The following is a 24,642-nucleotide window of genomic DNA, read 5'->3' as shown; positions in this document are numbered from 1 at the left end:
GAATACAAGGTTAATTTAATATTTAAATACCAACAAGTGTTACTTACAACATTAATAGAAATGAAGAGAATATCATCTCCATAGATGCATCAAAAGCCTTTGGCTCAGTTGGTTGAGCAGCACTCTTAATTTTGGCTTAGGTCATGATCTCAGGGTCCTGGGATTGAGCCCAGGATCCAGACTCAGTGGGGAGTCGGCTTGAGTATTTCTCTGCCTCTCCCTCTGCCCCTCCCCACTCTCTCTCTGTCTCAAATAAATATTTTTTAAAAAGCCTTTGGCAAAATTTAATGTTTATGATTTAAAAAGACACAAACCTCTCAGTAAGCTGTGAATACCTGGGAACTTCATCAACCTGGTAAAGGGCCTCCGTGAAAACCTACAATGGAGGTTATACTTAATGGTGAAATTTTTCCCTGAATATTTTCCCTCTAGGATCTAAGGATGTCATCTTTCACCACTTATATTTAATATTCTTCTGAAGTCTCTAGCCAGGGCAGTAAGGTGAGACAGATTGGCAAAAAAGAAGTAAAATAATACTTATTTGGAGATGACATGAATGAGTATTTAGAAAATCCCAAGGATTCTACAGAAAAACTACTGGGACTAATAAGTAGATCAGCAAGTTCACAGGGTACAAGGCAAATGTTTAATTTTTTCTCCCTGTATACTAGCAATGAATAATTTTGAAATGGGATTTTAAAAACACCACTTGTAGGGGGCACCTGGCTAGCTTAGTCATAAAGTTTGCAACTCTTGATCTCAGAGTCTTGAGTTGGAGCCCCATGTTGGGTGCCGAGATTACTTAAATAAATAACTTTTTTAAAAAAACTTGAACTGTTTTTAAAAATAAAAATATCACTTACAATAGCATGAAAAACACCCTAGTTGGGGGTTTGGGGGAACCGGAGTTACATGAAAACTCTCTATACTTAGATTTTGCTGTGAACCTAAAACTGTTCTAAAAAATAAAGTCTGTTTTTAAAGAAACAAACGGAGAACACATGAAGTATTCAGGGACATTTTACAAGATTTGTTTGAGATTAGTAGACTAAAAACTACTAAACATTGCTGTGTTGGAGGAGACCTACATGAATGGAGAGAATTGCCATGTTTGTGGACTGGAAGACTTAATGTTGTTAAGATGTCAGTTTCTCCAGGGGGCACCTTTATAGCTCAGTTTGTCAAGTGTCCATCTCTTGTGTTCGGCTCAGGTCATCATCTCAGGGTTGTGAGATCGAGTCCTGTGTGGGGCTCCACACTGGACATGGAGCCTGCTTAAGATTCTCTCTCCCTCTGCCCCTCCCCCACCTCTGCCCCTTTCTCTCTTAAAAAAAAAAAAGATGACAGTTTCCCCAAATTGATCTGTAGATTCAGTGCAATCACTATCAAACTGATTCTAAAACGTATGGAGTAATGCAAAGAACCTCGAGTGACCAAAACAAATTTGAAAAGAACAGAGTTGGAAACAAGTCTCATACTACTTAATTTGAAGACTCACTATAAAGTTTCAGTTATCAAGACATTCTAGCATAAATACATATGTAAGGGGTAATAGAAGATGATAGAGAGTTTAGATATAAACCAACACATAAATAGCTTTTTCTTTTTTTTTTTTTTTTTTTTGACAAAGAGACCAAAGTGTTTCAATGGGGAAAAGGACAGTTTTTTTTTTAAAGACATGGTGCTGGATCAAGTGGATATCTATTTTGAGATAAAGAACCGCAACTCTTGGGATGCCTGGGTGGCTCAGCAGTTGAGCACCTGCGGTTGGCTCAGGGCGTGATCCTGGAGTCCCAGGATCTAGTCCCACATAGGCTCCCTGCATGGAGCCTGCTTCTCTCTCTGCCTATGTCTCTGCCTCTCTCTGTGTGTCTCTCATGAATAAATAAATAAAATCTTAAAAAAAAAAAAAGAACCTCAACTCTTACTTCACACTATACACAAAATGCATCTAAAAATGGATCCCAGACCTAAACATAAAGGCTAAAATTATAAAACTTCTAGGAGAAATCTTAGGAAAATCTCACTATTTCACAGTAGGAAAGATCTCTTTAATAGGATACAAGAGCCACAAACTAAAAAAAAAAAAAAAATTGAGAAATTCAACTTCATAAAAATGTAAAGGATCTAGGTGAACTGGCCTAAGAAAGAAGTGAAAGTGATTCCAGGGATGATGAAAGGAGTTCCCGAGATATGGCTGTAGGGGAGGACTAGAAGCGTCCAGTGTCGATTGGAGCAGAAAGACTCTCTGGGAAAGGTGTGTTCAAGGGATGGAAGGACTTCTGATGGATGTGTTTGAATAAATGGAGAGGAGATGAACACGGAGAGTTTGGTGATGGATTAGGGGAAGGTGCATAGAAATTCAGCCAACTAATAAGACAGGGATTAACTCTAGTTACTAGTTGTATAGGGAAAAAAGAGAATGATGGAACACTGCAGAGGTTGCCTATAATAGTATTATAAGTGATAATGATGTAAACACTACATCTAACTAACAATTGTTACTGAAAGGATGGAAGAGGGGAAGGGTGGTGTATGAATGGTATATGGTGGTTTCCAGTAATGGTGAAAGCAATTTAAATCCTTGTCTTCTATAAGCCTTGATTATATAGAGAGTGGGAATGCCTGGGAAGGAAATGCAGAGCGGCTGCTTTTCATAACAAATCTTACAGAATTTTTTGAATTATTGAACTGTATGTATATGGACATGACTTGAAGCCAGGTCATACCACAGGCTAGCTATGTGACTTTAAGTAAGTCACTCAATGTCTTTGTACCTCAGTTACATCATTTGTTGAACACCAGGTAGTCATACTTACCTCAGAAGGTTGTTGTTAGAATGAACTAGTTTAATCTGTGTAAAGTGTTTGGAATAGTGCTTGTACAGAGTAAGAGTTATGTGTTACTTTTGTAATTATGTACAGACATTACTCTGAAATATATTAAAATAAAAATTGTGCTGAATCTTAAAAAAAAAACCCTAGTATTATTGGTGGCCCCTATGTATTTACCTAATATGTCTTTATGTCCCATTAAACAAATAACCCTGTAAGGAATGTATTTTCTTATCCTCCATTTTCATCTAAAGAAGCTGAGATGCAGAGAATTTGAACCACCTCCTCAAGATTAAGCAGCTGGTTATTGCCAATTGCCCCGATGTTAGGATTTCAGCTGGGTCAGTCTGGCTGCAAATCCCAGCTTTTCCCCTGTGTGCGTGGTTAACTGAATGCTTTATAGCACAGGCTAACCATAAGCTACTATGGGGAGCACAGGAGTCAGCAGGATACAGTCCTCCATGCCTATTCAAGAAACTGTGCAGAGCTCTTTGGGGGGCACTTAATTAGTGGTCCCAGACTGGAAGGCCTAGCCTAAGGTGAGTGCTCAATAAATTTTGGTTAAAAAATGAATGCATGGTTCTGAAGCCTCAGGCAGATGTTAGGACATTCCCCAGGAATGCAGGCTGTGTGGTCGGGGAGGGGATTTCAGGGGAGACTCAAAGACTCCAAACTGCCTAGATGCTACAAAACTCAGGCTGCCAGGTCAGGCCTGCCTATCCTGTACTTAACCACCCCGCCACCCCCACCCCACTATCCTCCCTCCCAGGACCCAGAGCTGAACAGGATGAAAACTGTGGCTTTATCCAGCCAGTACATTTCATATATTCCTTAAAAAAAAAAAAAAAATCCAGAAACTTTCATAGACCATCATCATATTAATGTTGAATTTATTATTTCCACCCCAAGAATGACCCAGGACCCCACTTCTGTAGATCTCCTCAGCCATGCTAAAATGAGCAAGCTAGCTTGCTTGCTGTGTCACTTTTCACAAAAAAATTCAAGGCTTTACTCACAGGGGGAACAAAGTTGTGATAGGTATGTTTACTGGTTTTATTGAAGTGAACCTTATAGAGGTGGATTAGAAAGGTCTTCAACAGTAGCTTCCTCTCCCACTTAGTAAATATTCCTTCTCTGTCCTAGTTTTCTCTGGGAAACTCCTAATGCGACTGAGCTGTTTTCCTAGACTCTGGAAAGCCAAGGGCTGCTAGGTGGCCCCATGTCTCTGAACCCTTAATCAAGGCTAAAAGGTCCAAACAAAAAATTCTGGGCCTTAAAACCAAATCGTGCTCTGACTCAAACCAGAACCCAGTCCACAGGTTCAGCTCTCCCTGTAGCAGTGACCCTTGTTCTGCAACGGAAGTGGGGGTGGGGGCGGAGGGATCTTAGTTTAGCTCCTGCAGACAGGGTGGCCGCCCTAATCCCAGGTGGCTTTTGATTGAAAGAGGCCCATGTGGAGCTCCCTCGGTCTTTCCTAAACTAATTGGGCTTTTTTTTTTTTTTTTTTTTTTTTTTTGCCACGGACAAGGAAATTGAGGCCTGCTTTCTAGCAGTTGCTCTGCTAAAAGTGACCTCCTGCCAAGTAAACCTGTCTTGAATTTGCTTCTTTAAAGTAAGGACATTTAGAGTAACTCAGTGATTTTCAAAAAAATTTTTTTTTTCCTCTAGTAGCAAGACTCTGTACAAAGGAAATCTGTCTGGATGCCCAATGTGGAAGAGGTACAGCTGCTGTGCTTGCTTTGAAGGTGGACTTTCTCTCCCCCTGTGTGGCTATACTGGAGGTGGCTCTAAACTTCTGTGTCTTTTTTTTAACTTCTCTAATTTTTTTTAGGCAAAGTTGGATAATATGTTAATAGGACAAGGGAAGAAGGAGCAGAAAGAGGTAAAGACATGATAGCAAATTAACAGATCTCAGGCGATGCTTTTCCACATCAAAAAGGAAGATAAAAGATATTATAGAAGATTTTAGTAAATTCTTTCAACCAGAAGTCTTACAGATTATAACATGAAATTACATGAAGTTGTGTGTGCCATCTTCAAAAGAATAATATTATAGTACCTTCAGTGGATACTGTTTTGGCCAGGTGACCCTTGCAGGTTAAGGAATCAGGGGATCCCTGGGTGGCGCAGCGGTTTGGCGCCTGCCTTTGGCCCAGGGCGCGATCCTGGAGACCCGGGATCGAATCCCACATCAGGCTCCCGGTGCATGGAGCCTGCTTCTCCCTCTGCCTGTGTCTCTGCCTCTCTCTCTCTGTCTCTCTGTGACTATCACAAATAAATAAAAATTAAAAAAAAAAATTAAAAAAAAAAAAAAAAAAAAAAAAAAGGAATCAGGTGAATATCCAGGGGCCTGGCTTTTCCTGCTAGTGTAGATAGTACGAGTTTCCACTGCTACAGTAGTTCATTTTATTGCTATCTTATTTCTGTCACAGGCCCTGTGAGCTTGGTTGGGCCAAGGGTCACTCAGAAAATAACCAGCTTCCACTTTCTTTAATTATGCAAACTAGAGCTAGGTGACTGAGATCTTGCCTTTGGTCTGCAAGACATAGGGAGTTTTGCAAGCCCTAGGGGAGTGCAGAATTTCCTGAAGATGTTGCAAGGTGGCCGGCTTTCTTCTGAAGTCATGCAATATTCTCCTTTGCTTTGGTTATGACTGCGAAGGTGCTGGGAAGCCAACTGCAAACTAACACCTTGGAGTGGGCTTCTCTCCACAGGCCCCAGAAGTGAGGCCTGCTCCTTTAAAGGGAATGGCTCAATGTAGGTGCTCTCATACCAACGAAGAACAGAATGTGTTTGTCCAATTCCACCTCCCAGTTACTTCATTGGCAGTAAGTTCTCTAAAATATGAGCGTTTTTGCTGAGGGAAGGACATGCAAAGACTTGAAAATTTTAGAGAGCAGAGAGCTAGATGGCTCAGATTTTATGAAAGTTCCTGTCCTGCTACTTTACTTTGGAAATGGACATAGGAATCCCCAGAGAAAGCATGTTTCATTGAGGAAGAACAAATTTCATCAGAGAATTTTATCAGCAGCCTTACAGGGCATCCCTAGCCAGCCATGGGTCCACACCTCTCAGCCTCCAGGCTGGGCCGAAGTTAGGACGGCCCCGGGCAGGAGAGGCCCCAGAATCCTGGCCCAACCTTACTCAAGCCTCCTAGGCACACTGCAGATGAAAGTACCCCCTGCTCCCCACTCTACCCACAGCCCAGGAGAGATGAGCTTGTAGACATTCTTCCTCGTGTTTTTCTACTAGCGCATATGGTGTGCAGCTATTAAAGACATTCAGATTTCAGAGTGGTATCACTTAATTTGGTCTAGGCAAATCTTTAGGAGTAGGAAGATCTACTGGGTTTTGGACATGACTATAAGCAGAAGATGCTAAATAATCCCGGAAAGAGACTCCACTAAGTATATTAAGTTGGTGGGATTTTTGGGATTTTTAAGTCTTTGAGAATCACATGGGAATGAAATGATTCAAAGGACAAGATTAAAAAAAAAAATAAAGTCATCATTCTCTGAAAATAATAGCATGTGTATTAGTTCCTGAAGTATTTAAATAGAAAGTGAAACTGAATCACAGTTTACTTTTCATAGTAAAACTATTTAGAATGCAAGTCTTCTTCCCTGAAAGAGCAACAGGGTTTTTGTAAAACATTTTTTCCCGTTCTCTGAAATCTGGAGTTCACAAGAAGACTTGGGGGTTATGCTTTATTGAAGGTGACCCTTTACTTCAGTAGCAAAGAATGCCACATGGGGGTCAAGGAGTGGTGTTGTGGAGAAGAGCTGTGGGCTCTGAGTCAGCAGAGCATATGACTGAACCACAGTTTGGGTCAGACACCCAAGGCTGGGGAAGCAGCTGCAAATCTTGTATACATTGTATACATTGAGGGCAGTAGCAGTGTATGGAGGGATCTCACAGTACCTTCGAGAGTGAGCTTTGGTGAGCTGGAGCTCAGTATATATCAAGGGCCTAGAGAATGTATAGGAAAGGTTAGGGAAGAATAGATAAGGGGGAAAAAGGGATCTTTCTCAAGAAAATTGATTTGTCACGTGTAGGGTGGTATAGTCGCTTTCCCTCCCATCTACTTGATAATACATTACTGCTCCAGGAGAGTTCTAGTCCTTTTAATGTGTTCCCAACCCTAGTTGACCCCATCATCTTAATCATGTTTGCTGTTTTTCTCCAACTTCAGACTTCTGTGTCTTAAAAAGAATACACCTTGGGTCTTACTTGCCTCTGGGCCCTTCCTCTTGAGGCCGCCCCTGTCTGGGCCATACCTCTTCCTTCCTATCCCCCAATTTCCACTTCTTAACCCCCTTCCATCCTGTCCTGCTATCACAATGTTCCCTCTTATTTCTGACCACTGCAGTAGGCTCCGTGGTTTTAGGTGGTGTGACCGTAAAATTTAATGTCAAAATCAGAATACTTTTAGAAGTAAAAGGGGGTGCTTTGTAATTAATGATGATGCTGAGATAATGGGTATAAACTAGGGACTGTCCCAGGCAAACTAGGGTGCGTGTGTTGCTTCAAGGCGTTTATCCTCATCATGGCTCCCTCCTATAGGAAGGCAGAAGATTCTGAGGGCAATGCCTTTCTTGTCCTTGCATCTCTTCTCCTGGTCAGCTGGTACTTTTTTTTTTTTTTTTAAGATTTATTTATTTATTTATTACTCAGGATAGAGAGAAAGAGAGAGAGACAGAGAGGCAGAGACACAGGAGGAGGGAGAAGCAGGCTCCACACTGGGAGCCCGATGTGGGACTTGATCCCAGGACTCCAGGATCGTGCCCTGGGCCAAAGGCAGGCGCCAAACCACTGAGCCACCCAGAGATCCCCTGCTGGTACTTTTTAATAAACTTTTTATTTTGAAATAATTATAGATTAACCAAGTTGTAGAGAAGTACGGGGTTGCCACATACCCCTCATCCAATTTCCCCCATTATTTACATTTTGCATTTCCGTGGTACATTTGTTAAAACTAAGAAACTGTATTGGTTTATTATTATTTAAACTCCAGTTTTTCTTTATTTTTTTAAAGATTTTATTTTATTTTATTTTAAAGAGCAAGAGAGAAAAAGAAAGAGTTCCCAGGATATTTAAGTCCCCAGGACTTATTTTATTACTAGAAATTGGTGCCTTTAGTCTCCTTTTACTGGTCTCATCCACCTCCCCTTGAAACCACTCCTCTGTTCTCTGTATCTTTGAGCTTGGTTTTTAAATATTCTAAAACTTTTATTTGTAAATTGCACATACAAATGAGATCATATGGTATTTGTCTTTGTCTGACTTATTTCAGTTAGCATAGTATCTTCTAGGTCCATCCATGTTGTCTCAAATGGCACGATCTTATCCTTTTTTATGCATATGTAATACTCTGTTGTGTATATATGCCACATTATCTTTTAATTTGTCAATGGACAATTATGTTGTTCCCATATCTTGGCTATTATAAATAATGCTGCAGTGAAAATGGGGGTGCAGATAGCTTTTAGAATTAGGGTTTCTGTTTCCTTTGGATAAATACCCAGAAGTGGAATTTACAGGATCATATGGTAGTTCTACTTCAATTTTTTTTGAGAAACCTCCAAACTGTTTTCCACAATGGCTGCACCAATTTACATTCCCACCACAGTGCACTAGTGTTTCCTTTTCTTTCATCCTCACCAACACGTGTTATTTCTTGTCTGTTTTTCCCCATTGATGTATGACTAACATATAATGTTAATAGTTTCAGTTGTACAACATATTAATTCAACAATTTCATACATTAGTGCTCATTTTAAATGTAGTCACCATCTGTCAACATACAGCATTATTAAAATAGTACTGACTATATTCCCTATGTTGTATTTTTCATCTCCATGACATTTATTTTATAACTGGAAGTTTGTACCTCTTAATCCCCTTCATCTATTTGCCCATCTCTCCACACACCTCCCCTCTGGCAACCACCAGTTTGATCACTCTATTTAAAAGTCTTCTTAATTTGTTTTATTTTTTAGATTCCAGATGTAAGAGAAATCACATGGCATTTGATTTCACTCAGAATAATATCTCTAGGTCCATCCACGTTGGCACAGATGGCAAGATTTTTCTTTTTTATGGTTGAGTAATAATTCATTGTATGTGTGTGTGCATGTGTGTGTATATATACCACATCTTCTTTATCCATCTGCTGATGAACACTAGGTTGCTTCCATATCTTGGCTATTGTAAATAGTGCTGCAGTAAGCATAGGGGTGCATATATCTTTTTGAATTAGTATTTTTGTTTTCTTTGGGTAAATTCCCATTAGTAGGTTTACTGAATCGTATTTCTATTTTTAATTTTCTGATACAGCTCCATACTGTTTTCCATAGTAGCTGAACCAATTTACATTCCCACCAGCAAAGCACAAGGGCTGTCTTCTTCACATCCTTGCTTACAGTTGTAATTCTTGTCTTTTTGATTCTATACTAGTTTGAGGTGATAGCTCATTATGGCTTTGATATGCATTTCCTTGATAATTAGTACTGTTGAGCATTTTTTCATGTATCTGTTGCCATCTGTTATCTTTGAAAAATGTCTCTTCAGGTCCTCTGCCCATTTTTATTTTATTTTTTTAAAAATTTTATTAGCAAGGGAGAAAGAATCTCAAGTAGACTCTGCACCGATTGTGGAGTTAGATGTGGGGGTCCATCTCAGGAGAGGTCATGACCTGAGCCAAAACCAAGAATTGGATATTAACCTACTGTGCACCCCTCTGTCTACTTTTTTTTAAAATTTTTTTAAATTTTTATTTATTTATGATAGTCAGAGAGAGAGAGAGAGAGAGGCAGAGACATAGGCAGAGGGAGAAGCAGGCTCCATGCACCGGGAGCCCAATGTGGGATTTGATCCCGGGTCTCCAGGATCACGCCCTGGGCCAAAGGCAGGCACTAAACCGCTGCGCCACCCAGAGATCCCACCCCTCTGCCTACTTTTAAAAAATATTTTAATTCGGGAAGCCCCGGTGGCTCAGTGGTTTAGCGCTGCCTTCCGCCCAGGGCATGATCCTGGAGTACTGGGATCGAGTCCCACGTCGGGTTCCCTGCGTGGAGCCTGCTTCTCGCTCTGCCTGTGTCTCTGTCTCTGTCTCTTTCTCTCTCTCTCTCTCTCTCTGTGTGTGTCTCTCATGAATAAATAAATGAACTCTAAAAAAAAATTAATTCCAGTATAATTAACATACAGTGTTATATTAGTTTCAGGTCTAGAATATAGTGATACAACAATTTTGTACATTACTCCATGCTCATGATAAGTGTACTCTTAATTCCTTTCACCTATTTTACCATCCCCCCTTTCCCTTCTGTTCCTCTGTTTGTTCTGTATAGTTAAGAGTCTATTTTTTGGTTTGTCTCTTTTTTTTCTTCATGTTTCTTAAATTCTACATATGAGTGAAATCATGGAATTTGTCTTTCCCTGACTGACTTATTTCACTTAGCATTTTATTTGCTAAATCTGTCCATGTTATTGCAAATTGCAAGATTTTATTCTTTTTGATGGCTGAGTAATATACCATTGTGTGTGTGTGTGTGTGTGTGTGTGTGTGTGTGTGACACACACATACTATATACACAATCACCACCTCTTCTTTACCTATTCATCTATGGATGGACACTTGGGTTGCTTCCATAGATTGGCTATTGTAAATAATACTGCAGTAAACATAGGGTTGTATATATATTTTTTTGCATTAGTATTTTCATATTCCTTGGGTAAATAGTAGTACAATTACTGGATCATATGGTAGTTCTATTTTTCATATTTTGAGGAACCTCTATATTGGTTTTTACAGTGGCTGCACCAGTTTGCATTCCTACCAGCAGTGGAACACTGTTGCGCTCCACATCCATGCCAACACTTGCTTCTTGTTTTTTTTTTTATTTTAGCCAGTCTGACAGGTGCAAAGTGATACCTTATTGTGGTTTTGATTTGCTTGTTGCTGATGATGAGTGCTGTTGAGCATCTTTTCATGTGTCTTTTGGCCATCTGTATGTCTTTTGGAGAAATGTCTGTTCATGTCTTCTGCCCATTTTTTAACTGGATTATTTGGGGTGTTTTTGGTGTGCATTTCCTTTGTGCATTTTATTTTATTTCATTTTAATATTGTATTTAAATTCAATTTGCCAACATATAGTGTAACACCCAGTGCTCATCTCATCATGTGCCCTCCTTAGTGCCCATCACCTAGTTACCCTATCCCCCCACCCACCTCACCTTTTGCAACCCTTTGTTTATTCCCAGAGTTAGAAGTTTCTCATGGTTTGTCTTCCTCTCTAATTTTTCCCCAGTTTCCCTCCCATCTACTTGATAATACATCACTGCCCCCAGGAGAGTTCTAGTCCCTTATGGTCCCTTTCACTATTTCTTATATTCCACATATGAGTGAAACTGAGTGACTTAGTTCACTCAGTATAACACCTTGCAGTTCCATCCATGCTAAAGTAAATGATAGGTATTCATCCTTTCTGATGGCTGAATAATAGACCATTGTGTGTGTATATATATATGTATATATATACACAATATATAATAGATCATTATATATATATATGTATCACATCATACATGTATATATACCTCACATCTTCTTTACCCATTCATTTGTCAAAGGACATCATGACTCCTTCCACAATTTGGCTATTGTGGACATTGCTGCTATAAGCATTGGAGTGCAGGTGTCTCATCATCTCACTACATCTGTATCTTTGGGGTAAATACCAAGTAGTTCCTTTGCCCATTTTTAATTGGAATTTGTTTTGTTTTGGTGCTTAGTTGTGTTAAGTTCTTAATATACTTTGGATAGAGCGGTCTTTGCGGGAACAAAATGGCAGCCCCCACACTGCGGGGTTTGTATTATTTATCCAAAGCCTTAGTGGTCTTGGAAGCCTGTCCTGGTGACTCAGTCCACAGTTGTAGTTCCAGCGAGAACTAAAAAACGTTTCACACCTCCTACTTATGAACCCAAATACAAATCAGAAAAGGAGTTTATGAAATATGCCCGGAAATCAGGACTGGTCATTCCTCCAGAACGTTTGGAGCATCCACTACATCTGGCCTGTACAGCTGGTATCTTTGATGCCTATGTTCCTCCAGAGGTGATGCTCGCTTGTCATCTCTTGCAAAGGAAGGACTGGCACAGAGAAGCGAACAACTGAAGAAGAAGGTGGCATCACAGTTGTCAATCCGGAAGATAAGAGAACATGATCCTAATTTTAAAATAAAGGACTTCCCCGAAAAAGCTAAGGATATTTTTATTGAAGCTCACCTTTGTCTAAACAACTCAGACCATGACCGGCTTCATACCTTGGTAACTGAAAACTGTTTTCCAGACATGGTCTGGGACATCAAGTATAAAATGGTCCACTGGAGCTTCGTAGAATCTTTAGAGCCACCCCAGGTGGTTCAGGTTTGCTGTTCGAATCTGCTGAACCAGGGCAACATATACAGCCAGGTCACTGTCCGCAAGCACACTCGACAGACTCTGGCCATCTATGACCGGTTTGGCCGGCTAATGTATGGACAGGAAGATGTGCCCAGGGATGTCCTGGAGTATGTTGTGTTTGAAAAGCACCTGGTAAATCCCTATGGGAGCTGGAGAATGCATGGCAAGATCACCCCTCCATGGGCACCCCACAAGCAGCCCATCCTTAAGATGATGATGATCCCTGGGCCCCAGCTGAAACCCTGTCGAAGACTATGAAGAGCCACAAGGAGAGGCCCATAAACTTTAGTTATCCTGGTGGCATAAATGACTCCTGGGATGTGAAGCATGGTGATGAGGTGGCTGGATGCTGTGGAGTCTGGAAGCTGTGAAGTCAGTCATCTCTCCATCATGCTGTAGAAGCATCTATGTTTGTCCTTTCCTCTCCTGCTTGGATGTTTCCAGCTGTCTCTTCCACAACCACAGCTGATGGCTGGGTCCAGGTGGGTGGCTGGCTGATACATACAGCCATAAGCCCACTTCTTCCTATTTAAATTGTATATCTAGCTTTTGAGTCTCAACGAAAGTATGTTTCAGATAATCTATTTTTCCTGTAGCAGAGACCGTCAGGAGCAAACTGGCAGAATTTTCTTTTTAATTATAGGCAGGGATCAGAGTTTGAAATAAAACACTGTCAGGGTATTGGACACACTGGGGTGGGTTATGTACCTCTCCCCAGCTTAGGCTAGAAGGAGACCAGCCTTCAGAGAGCAGAATTGGAAGATGGGCTGAACTGTTAATTATGTGGCTTCCAAGAAATCCAGACTTGGGAAAAATAATGCATGTTCATTGAAGATTCAAGATCTTTTCTCACATACTGACTCACCTAATCAGCATTTGTATTTCATAGAGGAATGTAAGTCCAAAGAAATCATTTATCCTTCAAAAAATATATACTTTGGATATTAACCCCTTATAGATCTATCCTTTGCAGATATCCTCTCCCATTCAGTAGGTTGCCTTTTCATTTTGTTTCCTTTGCTGTGCAAAAGCCTTTTATTTTGGGATAGCCAATAGTTTATTTTTGTTTTTGTTCCCATTGCCTGAGGTGACATAGCTAGAAAAAGTTGCTAAGGCTGATGTCAGAGATTACTGCCTATGTTTTCTTCTAGGGGTTTCATGCTTTTAGGGCTCACATTTAGGTAGTTAGCCCATTTTGAGTTTAATATGTGTATGGCTGAGAAAGTGGTCCAGTTTCACTCTTCTGCATGCAGCTATCCAGTTTTCCTAGCGCCACTATTGAAATGATTGTCCTTTCTCCATTATATATTCTTGCCTCCTTTGTTGTAGATTAATTAGCCATCTAAGCATGGGTTTATTTTTGGGCTATTCTGTTCCACTGAATTCTTTGTGTTTTTGTGCCAATACCATATGCTCTTTGGATTACTATAGCTTTAGTAAATCTTGATTCTGAAATTATGATACCTTCAGCTTTGTTCTTCTTTCTCAAGACTGTATTGACTATTTGGGGCCTTTGTGGTTCAATACAAATTTTAAGATTATTTGTTCTAGTTCTGTAAAAAATGCTATTGGTATTTTCATAGGGATTTCATTGAATCTCTATATTGTTTTGGGCAGTATGGACATTTTAATAATATAAATTCTTCCAAACCATGAGTATGGAATGTCTTTTCATTTGTGTGGTCTTTAGTTCCTTTCATCAGTGTTTTATAATTTTCAGAGTACAGGTCTTTTACCTCTTTAACCAAGGAGGAGGTTAAAGACCAATAGATATTTTATTCCTTTTTGATGTAATCATAAATGGGATTGTTATCTTAATTTTTCTTTCTGCTACTTCATTATCAGTGTAGAGAAATGCAATAGATTTCTATAAATTTTGTGTCTGCAACTTTATTGAATTCATTTATCAGTTCTAATAGTTTTTTTAAATGGCATCTTTATGGTTATCTAGATATAGTATCATGTCTTCTGCAAAGACTGACAGTTTTACTTCTTCCTTACCAATTTGGATGCCTTTTATCTATGCTTTCAGTTGCTGCAGCTGGGACTTCCAGTACTATGTTGAACAGAAGTGGTGAGAGAGTGGACATCCTTGTCTTGTTCTTGACCTCAGAGGAAAAACTGTTTTCACCACTGAGTGTGATATTAGCTGTGGGTTTTCATACATGGCCTTTATTATGTTTAGGTATATTCCCTCTAAACCCTCTTTGTTGAGGGTTTTTTTCATGAATGGGTGATGTACTTTTTCAAATGCTTTTCCTGCATCTATTGAGATGATCATATGGTTTTTATCCTTTCTCTTATTAATGTGATATATCATGTTGATTTGCAAATATTGAACCACCTTTGCATCCTTAGAATAAATCTTACTTGATTATTGTGAACAACTTTTTAAAGGTATTGTTGATTTTGGTTTCCTAATATATACTTTTTAAAGATTTTGAGAGCGTGAATGAAAAAGCACAAGCAGGGAGGAGGATAGAGGGAGAGGGAGAAGCAGGTTCTGAACTGAGCAGGGAGCCCAACTCCAGGCTCCATCCCAAGACCCTGGGATCATGATCTGAGCTGAAGGCAGAAGCTTAACTGACTGACACACACAGGCATCCTGGTTTGCTAATTATTTTTTGAGCATTTTTGTGTATTTGTTCATCATAGATACAGGCCTGTAGTTTTGCTGTTTTATTTTTGGTATCAGAGTAATGCTGATCTCATAGAATAAGTTTGTAAGTCTTCGTTTTTCTTCTATTTAATGAAGTCTTTTGAACAAAGTTCCTTTGTGGATTGTATGTTTGGTATCATATATAGGAACTCTCATTGTAAACCAATGTCATTTAAGGTTTCTCCTGTTTGCTCTAAAAGTTACATACTTGTAGCTCGGACATACAGGTCTATGATCCCTTTTGAATTTATTTTTGCATATGCTATTAGGTAAGGTCTACATTCATAGTTTTTTGCATCTGATATCCAAACATCCCAGCACCATTTGTTGTAAAGACTCTCCTTTCTGCATTGCAAATCAATTAACCATAAATATGAGGGCTTACTCATGGAGTCTCAATTCTATTCCACTGATTTTTTTTTTTTTTTTGGTCATGATAAAGGTACTTTTTAATTCCCATCACCTATTTCATCCATCCATCAACACACCTCTACTCTGATAACCATTAGTTTATTCTCTATAGATAAGTGTCAGTTTCTTGGTTTGTCTTTCTTATTTGTTTTGTTTCTTAAATTCCCCTTATGAGTGAGATCAAACAGTATTTCTCTTTCTCTGACTTATTCACTTAGCATTATACTGTCTAGCCTTATCCATGTCATTGCAAATGGCAAGATTTCATTCCTTTTTTATGGTTGAAAAATATATTCCAGTGTGTGTGTGTGTGTGTGTGTGTGTGTATGTGTATGCATGTATACACATTTTCTTTATCCATTCATCTCTCTGTGTGTGTGTGTGTGTGTGTATGCACATATACACATGTTCTTTATCCATTCATCTATGGATGGACGCATGAGCTACTTCCATAGTTTGGCTATTGTAAATGCTGCAATAAGCATAGGGGTGCATATATTCCTTTGAATTACTGTTTTTGTATTTTTTAGGTAAATACCTAGTAGTACAATTATTGGATCATAGGATAGTTCTCTCTACATTCATGAGAGATACTGGCCTATAGTTCTTTTTGCTTGTTTGTTTTTTTGGTGATATCTTTATCTGGTTTTGGCATCAGGTGATATTGTCCTAATAGACTGAATTTGGAAATTTTCCTTCCTCTAATATTTTTTGGAATAGTTTGAAAGGAAAAAGTATTAACTCTTCCTTAAATGTTTGGTAGAATTTACCTGTGAGACTATTTGGTCCTGGACTTTTGTTTTTTTGAAAGCGTTTTGATTACTTGATTAAATTTCAAGTAATAATTTACTTTACTTTATTTCAAGCAATAATTTCAATTACCAATTTCAATTATTGGTAATTGGTCTGTTCAAATTTTTATTTTGTCTTGGTTTAGTTTTGGTAGGTTATAGGTTTCTAGAAATTTATCCATTTCTTCTAAGTTGTCCACTTTGTTTGGCATATAGGTTTTCATAATATTGTTACAATCGTTTGTATTTCTGTAGTGTTGGTTATTTCTCCACTTCAATAGTGATTTTTGTTTACTTAGCCCCCCCCCCTTCTTTAGGAGTTTGGCTTAAAGGTTTATTAATTAATTTTGTTGATTTTTCTTTAAAGAACCAACTCCTGGTTTCATTGATTTGTTCTATTGTTGTTTTAATTTCTGATTTGTTCCTGCTCTAATCTTTTATTATTTTCTTCCTGTTACTGGTTTGGGGTTACTTTTTTTTTTTTTTTTTTTTTTTTCTAGCTCCTTTTAGGTATAAGGTTAGCTTGCTTGAGATTTTTCTTCCTTCTTTTTTTTTTTTTTCTTTTTTTTTCTTCCTTCTTAAGGTAGGCTCATATTGTTATAAACTTCTGTTTTAGAACCACTTTTGCTGCATCCCAAAGATTCTGGACTGTTGTTTTCATTTTCATTTGTTTACATGTAATTTAATTTTGATTTCCTCATTGATTTCTTGGTCAACCCATTCATTTTTAGAGGCATGTTATTTACCTCCATGTATTTGTATTTCCAGATTTTTTTTTTCTTGTGATGGATTTCCATACTGTTGTGGTCAGAAAGATGCATGATATGACTTGGATTTTTGTTGTATTTTTGTTTCTCTTATCATTGAGACTTGTTTTATGGCCTACCATGTGATCTCTTCTGGAGAACATCCTATATGTACTTGAAAAGAATGTGTGTTCTGTTATTTTAGGATGGAGGGTTCTGAATATGTCTGTTAACTCTGTCTGGTCCAGTGTGTCATTCAAAGTAATTGTTTCCTTATTGATTTTGTTTGGTTTGTCCATTGGTATGAGTGAGGTATTATAGTCCCTATTGTGATTGTATTACTATCCATTACTTCCTTTGTATTTCTTTTTTTTTTTTTCCTTTGTATTTCTTACTAACAGTTATATATTTGGGTGCTCCCATGTTGGGTGCATAAATATGTATAATTACTATATCCTTTTGTTAGATTATCCCCTTTCTTAGTACATAGGGTCCTTCATCTGTTGTTAGTCTTTGTTTTAAAGGTTATTCAGTCTGATATAAGTACTACTACTCCACCTTTCTTTAGACCTCCATTTGCATGATAAATGTATCTCCAATTCCTTTCAATCTGCAGGTGTCTTTCAGTCTGAAATGACTGTCTTCTAGGTAGCATATAGATGGATCTTATTTTTTTAATCTACTCTGTCACTCTGTCTTTTGATTTGGAGTATTTAGTCATTGTTATTCAACGTAATTATTGATATGTACTTATTGCCATTTTATTACCTATTTGTGGTTGTTTCTGTAGATTTTTTTCCTAATCCTTGTTCTCTTTCACGATTTATTGGCTTCATTCAGTGATATATTTGAATTCCTTTCTCTTTATTCTTTAATATTTGTTACTGGTTTTTGATTTGTGGTTACCATTAAGTTGATGTATAGTATCTTCTGCATTCAGTAGTTGATGGTCACTTATGTTCAAGCCATCCTTTACTCTTCTCCTACCACAAATTTTAGATATATGGTGGTATATATTTTATATACTTTTGTGAATCCCTTGATTGATTTTTACAGAAATACTTGTTACTGCTTTTGTTTTTTCCATTTTATACTCTGAACTTATGGTCTTTCCACTTAGTGTCTCCTTTAATATTTCTTATAGAGCTGGTTTAGTGCTCATGAACTTCTTTAGTTTTTGTTTGAGAAACTCTTGTTCTCTCCTTATATTCTGAACAATGTCCTTGCTAGATATTGGCCATAGGTTTTTCCCTTTTAGCATGTTGAATATATCCTGCTATTCTGTTCTGGCCTGCAGTTTCTGCTGAAAAAGCTGCTGATAGCCTTATGGGGTTTTCCTTATATGTGTCTTTTCTCTTGATGCTTTGAAACTATTTTCTTGCTATTTTTGTGCCATTTTAATTACTATGTGTCCTGGTGTGGAATTCCTTGGGTTGAATTGTGTGTGTGTGTATCTCTGTGCCTCCTGGATGTGGATATCTGTTTCTTTCCTCAGATTAGGAAATTTTTCAGTTATTATTTCCTCAAATAAATTTTCTCCCCTACCTTCTCTCTCTTCTGAAATCCCTATAATGTGAATGTTATTACATTTGATGGAGTCACAGTTCTCTAAGACTATTCTCAATCTGCATAATTTTATTTTCTCTTTTGTTCTGCTTGGATACTTTCCATGACTCTGTCTTCCAAGTCATTATTTTAATTTTCTCTGCTTTATCTAGACTGCTGTATGTTCCATCAGGTGTATTTTTATTTATTCATTTATATTTATTGGAGTTCAATTTGCCAACATATAGCATAACACCCAGTGCTCATCCCCTCAAGTGAGGGGGGCTCAGTGCCCGTCACCCAGTCACCCCCACCCCCACCCCCGCCCACCTCCCTTTCCACCACCCTTTGTTCGTTTCCCCGAGTTAGGAGTCTCTCATGTTCTGTCTCCATCAGGTGTTTTTTAATTTCATTTATTGTGTTGTTGATCTGATTAGTCCTTAAGGGTCTCACTGATATCCGCAACTCTTGGGTCAAGTCCAGTGTATCTTTATTATCATTACTTTAAATTCTCTATCAGGCAGATTACTTCCATCTGTTTTGCTTTAATCTCTTGCTGTGGTTTGGTCCTATTTTTTCATTTGAGAGCTATTTCTCTCCTTGTTTTGTCTGACTTCTTGTTTCTATTTCTTTGTGTTAGGAAAGTCAGCACCTTCTCTTGCTCTTAAGTGTAATAGCCTTCTTTAGAAGAGGTCCTGTTGTGCCTTGTAGTGCAGTGTCTCTTGTTCTCCAGGGCCTGGTGTCTCAGGGACTGTCTCCTATGGGTGTTGTGTGTGCTCTGCTATTGAATCTTGCCCTCTTTTTTCCCTTCAGTCCAGTTGTCTGCAGAGGCTGTCTTTGCCTATTGTGGGCAGTGTTTAACAAGGTGTGTGGTGGTCTGCTAGTGAAATGAGACCTGCCCCTGCCAGAATGGAGTTCCTGTACAACATGTCAATTAGATGTAGCATTGGCGGGGTTTCCACTGGTCTTTGGGGGGAGGTGGCCCACAGTGACTGAACTGGGGTGACCGTGACTGGGGAAGGTGGATCTGCAGAAGTGTGGGTGTGGGACTTGGTTTAAGACAGGTAACAAGTGTTGATGCTGCAATGATTTCTGCAGGTGTCTGTAGTTTATATGGGGGGTGGAGGATGGAGGAAAATGGCACCCACTAGTTCCTTTGTTCCTGAAGGGGTCTTGCCGTGATCCCTCTCTCGAGGTCACACTAAGATGAACAAATCACTCTCCTTTCCCTCTATCCTTGGTGTTTTTCAAATTGCTGGTTCCATGCTGTATCTGTACAGTCTTTAAGGGCAGGAGCGTTGCATCCTGATACCCTCTAGGTTCTCCTGGAGCTGAGCCTACTGATTTTATTTATTTATTTATTTAATTTTTTTAAAATTTTAATTTATTTATGATAGTCACACACACACACAGAGAGGCAGAGACACACAGGAAGAGGGAGAAGCAGGCTCCATGCACCGGGAGCCCGACGTGGGATTCGATCCCGGGTCTCCAGGATTGCGCCCTGGGCCAAAGGCAGGCGCCAAACCGCTGCGCCACCCAGGGATCCCGCCTACTGATTTTAAAATACCAGCCATTTAAGACCCTGCTCATTTTAAAATTCTGGCCATTTAACTCCCACTGGTTGTAGGACCTCAAGAAATTTGCCACCTCTCACTTTCAAAGGCAAGTATTATGGAGATTCGTCCTCTCCATTTATGGGCTCTCCGGTGTGAAAGTCTGTTTTCTGTCCTTTGTGCCACTGGCTACCTACCTACTGTGGATGGTTCTAGTCTGCCTCGCTCGCAGACGTCTTTGCCCTTTCTACTGTCTTTGATGTGGCCTCTTCTCTGCCATTTAGTTGTGAAGTTTATTCTGCCAGGCTTCGGGTCATCTTCTGGGTTATTTATACTGATCTATTACCTACTTGTATCCCGGGATAAGGGAAGCTCAACACCCTTGTACTCAGCCATCTTCCCAGCTGACCTCTTAACTTCATGCCTAAGAGTATCATATTGTATTGATTACCGTAGCTTTGTAGTAAGTTTTGAAATCAGGAAGTATTTTTCAGAATTGTTTTGGCTATTTTGGAAATCCTTTGTATTTCCCTAGAAATTTTAGGATTGACTTGAAAATATTTCAAAAAGCCTACTGGGATTTTAAGAGGGATTGCATTGATCTATATCAATGTGGGGAGGACTACCATCTTAATTAAAACTTCTAATTCATAAACATGGACTATCTCTATACCTTCTTTAATGTCTGTTTTATAGTATTCATTGTACAAGTCTTACACTTTTTATTTTTCTCAAAGATTTTATTTATTTATGAGAGACACAGAGAGAGGCAGAGTGACACAGGCAGAGGGAGAAGCAGGCCCCATGCAGGGAGCCCAAAGTGGGACTCGATCCCGGGTCTCCAGGATCATGCCCTGGGCTGAAGGCAGGTGCTAAACCACTGAGCCACCCAGGGATCCCCCACTTTTTTATTTTTAAAGATTTATTGTGGAGAGCAAGTGCACGAGTGGGAAAGGGAGAGAGAAAGAGAACCTCAAGCAGACTTCATGCTGAGCCAAATATGGGGCTCAATCTCACAACGCTTGAGATCATGACTTGAGCTGAAACAAATTGGATGCTTACCTAAGCCATCCAAGGCCCCTCCACCCCTCGTTTTATTTTTAAAGATTTATTTATTTGAGGGGCACCTAAGTGGCTCAGTTGGTTAAGCATCTGCCTTCGGCTCAGGTCATGACCCAGGGTCTTGGGATTGAGCCACATGTCAGTCTCTCTGCTCAGAGGAGAGAGTCTACTGCTCTCTCTCTTTGCCTCTGCCTCCTACTTGTGCTCTTTTTACAATATATTTTCTAAAAGATTTTACTTTAGAGAGAGAGCAGGAATGGGAGGGGCATATGGAGAGAGAGAGCAAATCTCAAGCAGACTATATGAGCTGTGTGTGAGCTGAAACCAAGAGTCAGATGCATACCCCAAGTCTTGTACTTTTGTTAAATTTAGTAAGTGTTTGAATGTGTAAATGCTAATAATTGTCTCTTTTGAAAACAAACTATAGTTTATTTCTTTGAGTCCAGAAAATTCTGGGATACTCCTGTTTTGGACTTCTACAATAAACTACATTGCTCAGGACCATTTTATAACAGTTTCTTTAAAAGAATAATGACTAGACTTCCAAAGGGCTTCATTTTAGGTTGTATTTGTTGACCTCTTTCTGGCTGCTTAGAATCTAGAGTTTAGAGTACAAGGCCAAAATAGGAATGTTCTTAAATGTTTCTGTCAACTGATATGATGGTTGCAATCATCCAGAAAAAAATGAGGTCATTAAAATTAAAGTTTCAACTTAAGACTTCAATTTTCATTTTCAAGTAAATAAAAATACTATGTCTTAATGCTAGGGAATACAGGGACTTGGTTATCCTGGTTGGAATAATGGTTCTCCTCAATCAAGGGGAAGTCACTGTACAGTTAGGGACTGGGAAGCAGGGGGCTGAAATCTAAGGAGGTAAAGGTCTTTCTTGGAACAAAGCTAGTTAACAGTCACCACTGGAACATTATTGTAGGTAGAATTCCAGAAATGATGAATAGAAGTCTACCTTCTATTTGGTCTTCATGGATTATACCTGTGAAGCAAAAAGGACAGTCTGAATAAAACATCTAAAATAGTAAAAGCTATTTTACTAGCTTTTGGGAACACTCTTGTGTTGTCTTCCCAATATACATTGCATTTTCCCTCATTATATAGCAATAGTAGTTTATGTGGAGTAGACCCAACTCCCCTTCAGCTTGAGAGAAGGCTGTGATTGATGAGTCTAGTTCAGTAAGAAAATCCTCTTGTCTCCCCATCCCTTGCCATAAATAAATGAATGAATGAATAAATACATAAATAATAAATATATATTTTATTTATTCATGAGAGACAGAGAGGCACAGACATAGGCAGAGGGAGAAGGCAGCTCCCTGCAGGGAGCCTGATACAGAACTTGATCCCAGGACCCTGGGGTCCTAACCTGGATGCTCAACCACTGAACTGCCCAGGTGCCCCCACTGGTTGGTTTAATAGCAATCCTGTGGGCCTGTGGATTGGTTCTGGGCTGCCCTCAATTAGTGTGAAGTTCAAGACTCTTACCAAGACAGTGTAATATACTACATATGAAGCTGGAAACTACTTAACAATTTTGCCATTCAGCTTTGAAGATGGCCACCAATGATCCTTATCTCTGGTATTCATGCCATTATTCAGTCCTCTCCCCTTGAATGGGAGGTGGACCTGTGATTAATTTCTAACTGGTTATAGAAAAAGTAATGGGATGTCAATTCTGAGATTAGTTATAAAAAAGCTGTGGCTTCCATTTACAAGCATGAGGTACACTAAGTAGAGGTCCTTGGACAACAGCCAGTGAGAAAGTGAGGCCCTGAATTCACCAGCCTGTGAGGAACTAAATCCTGCCAACAACCATAAGAATGACCTTATAAGGGGATCTTCCTCTAGTTGGGCCTTCAGAGGACACTATAATAACTTAACTGCACACTCATGAGAGACTGAGCTACAGGCCCTAAGCTAAACTGTGTTCAGATTCCTGACTCATGGAAAATGTGAGATTAAAAAACTGGTAGTGGCTTAAAACAAAGTCTTTGGAGTAATTTGTTAAGCAGCAAAAGAAAAGCTGGATTTTTTTAATTTGCAAGTGAAAACATATTAACACAACCTTTTCAATATTCAGTTACTATTAGCAAGTATATTAGACATTAGTTTTTTTTAAAATTTAATTTAATTTAATTTTTTTTATTTTATTTATGATAGGCACACAGTGAGAGAGAGAGAGAGGCAGAGACACAGGCAGAGGGAGAAGCAGGCTCCATGCACCGGAAGCCCGACGTGGGATTCGATCCCCGGTCTCCAGGATCACGCCCTGGGCCAAAGGCAGGTGCTAAACCGCTGTGCCACCCAGGGATCCCGACATTAGTCTTTATATACAAGTGAACTCATGATTAATAAAAATCATGCAAAGCAGAAAAAAAACCTGATCTACGTACTCACAACTATCTGTTTCTTATAGTGAAAACTATGTATGAGGGCTCAATTCATTCAGAATCTCATAATATTGACAAAGTCTGGACAAAGGTTTACCTTTGATTATTTACACTGTTTAGATAAGTAAACAGTGATCACAGAGGTACTGTTAAGTCCACTTCAGACATCTACTGGTGTTCAAGTACTTTGAGGACTTTCAACATCTGTTTATGCACATTTCAAATATGTTAATTAAAATGATTCTTACATGGTACTATTTATTAAAGCAGATCTGGAAAGACCTCTGGTTAAGGCATTCTTTATCAAGTTTCTGTATCTGAAGCTCAATAAAACAAAGAGCTCCAACTTCACTATACTCATTCCCTGAATAAAAGCGTTTGTTTTACAAGGTCCTCAGGGGAGCAGGGTCATTTGAAAAAGCCACTGAGTATAAACTGGGAGGCACTGACAGTACTGACTCCTTACATTCAATTTTTGAGCATGTTCAATAAAGAGATGTTGTTCTTTCTTCTCTGCCAAAATTCCTCTCTCAAATATCCTTCTCATATATTTAAAAATGTGCTTGAAGAGTTTTTTGGTTTTGTTTTTACAAAAAATGGAATGGTATCTATCAAATGTGTTTCCGCAAAGTAGACAGGATTGGAGGCACAGTGAGAAGGGGATTTTTCCTTTTCTAAATTCCATATGCAATTTTGTATTGTCTAATTTTTACAAGTTTGTATAATTTAAGAAATTGAAAGTTAAAGGGAAAATGTTCCCTAGGAGGTTCTCACTTGTAGTTTCAGCTGAATTTCTTCAATCATAACATTAAGTCAATACCTATCTAAGCACCTGAGAGAACGAAGTGAGAAGTGGAGGAAAGGGAGAGAGGTATGTGGAAGGCAGGATGAGGGAGGGGACACTGATATTTGTGAAAGAGGCAAGAGTCTGGGAGACCAGGGGAGGGCTGTGTGCCAAGGAGCAGGGTCAGGATTCAAGAGTTGGACTTGGACATTCACCTGCTTATCTAGATGCCCAGGAGATGACTTAGGTATTGGCTGGGTTGGGGGTGGTCTCCCCAAGAAGGAAGTAGGATGAGGATGTTCTCAGTGGATGGCTGCAGTAGTTATGTTTCTTCCCAAGAGACAGCAATTTACTTCAACCAATAAGATGGGACATGAGGGATGGTCTA

The 24,642-nt window shown here is 39.1% G+C and overlaps 1 protein-coding gene, 1 long non-coding RNA gene and 1 pseudogene across 12 annotated transcripts in view; 2 read left to right on the top strand and 1 right to left on the bottom strand.

Moving 5' to 3' along the window:
* Positions 1-24,149, top strand: part of LOC140637960 (uncharacterized) — a 52,240-nt gene extending 28,091 nt beyond the window's left edge. The window contains exons 5-6 of one of the 5 annotated variants that reach the window (XR_012035080.1): positions 4,503-4,553; positions 23,241-24,149. This is a non-coding gene — a long non-coding RNA (uncharacterized lncRNA). Of the gene's footprint in view, positions 1-4,502; positions 4,616-4,665; positions 4,943-23,240 lie in introns of those variants that run through there. The other 4 variants (XR_012035079.1, XR_012035076.1, XR_012035081.1 and 1 more) reach the window with 4 other exon arrangements.
* On the top strand, positions 11,680-12,701 carry LOC140637556 (large ribosomal subunit protein mL45 pseudogene; annotated as a pseudogene).
* Positions 20,725-24,642, bottom strand: part of RPAP2 (RNA polymerase II associated protein 2) — an 80,517-nt gene continuing 76,599 nt past the window's right edge. For all 7 annotated transcript variants that reach the window (XM_072834483.1, XM_072834478.1, XM_072834477.1 and 4 more), the window contains one exon: positions 20,725-22,059. Coding sequence is in view for 1 of the 7 variants with exons in the window: in XM_072834482.1 (XP_072690583.1) it covers positions 22,047-22,059 (13 nt within the window). In the remaining 6 variants the exon portion in view is untranslated. The remainder of the gene's footprint in view (positions 22,060-24,642) is intronic.

Source organism: Canis lupus, chromosome 8 (assembly GCF_048164855.1).
Source record: "Canis lupus baileyi chromosome 8, mCanLup2.hap1, whole genome shotgun sequence".
NCBI lineage: Eukaryota > Metazoa > Chordata > Mammalia > Carnivora > Canidae > Canis > Canis lupus.
The sequence above is the reverse complement of the archived record's forward strand: the minus strand, read 5'-3'. Positions and strand labels throughout refer to the sequence as shown.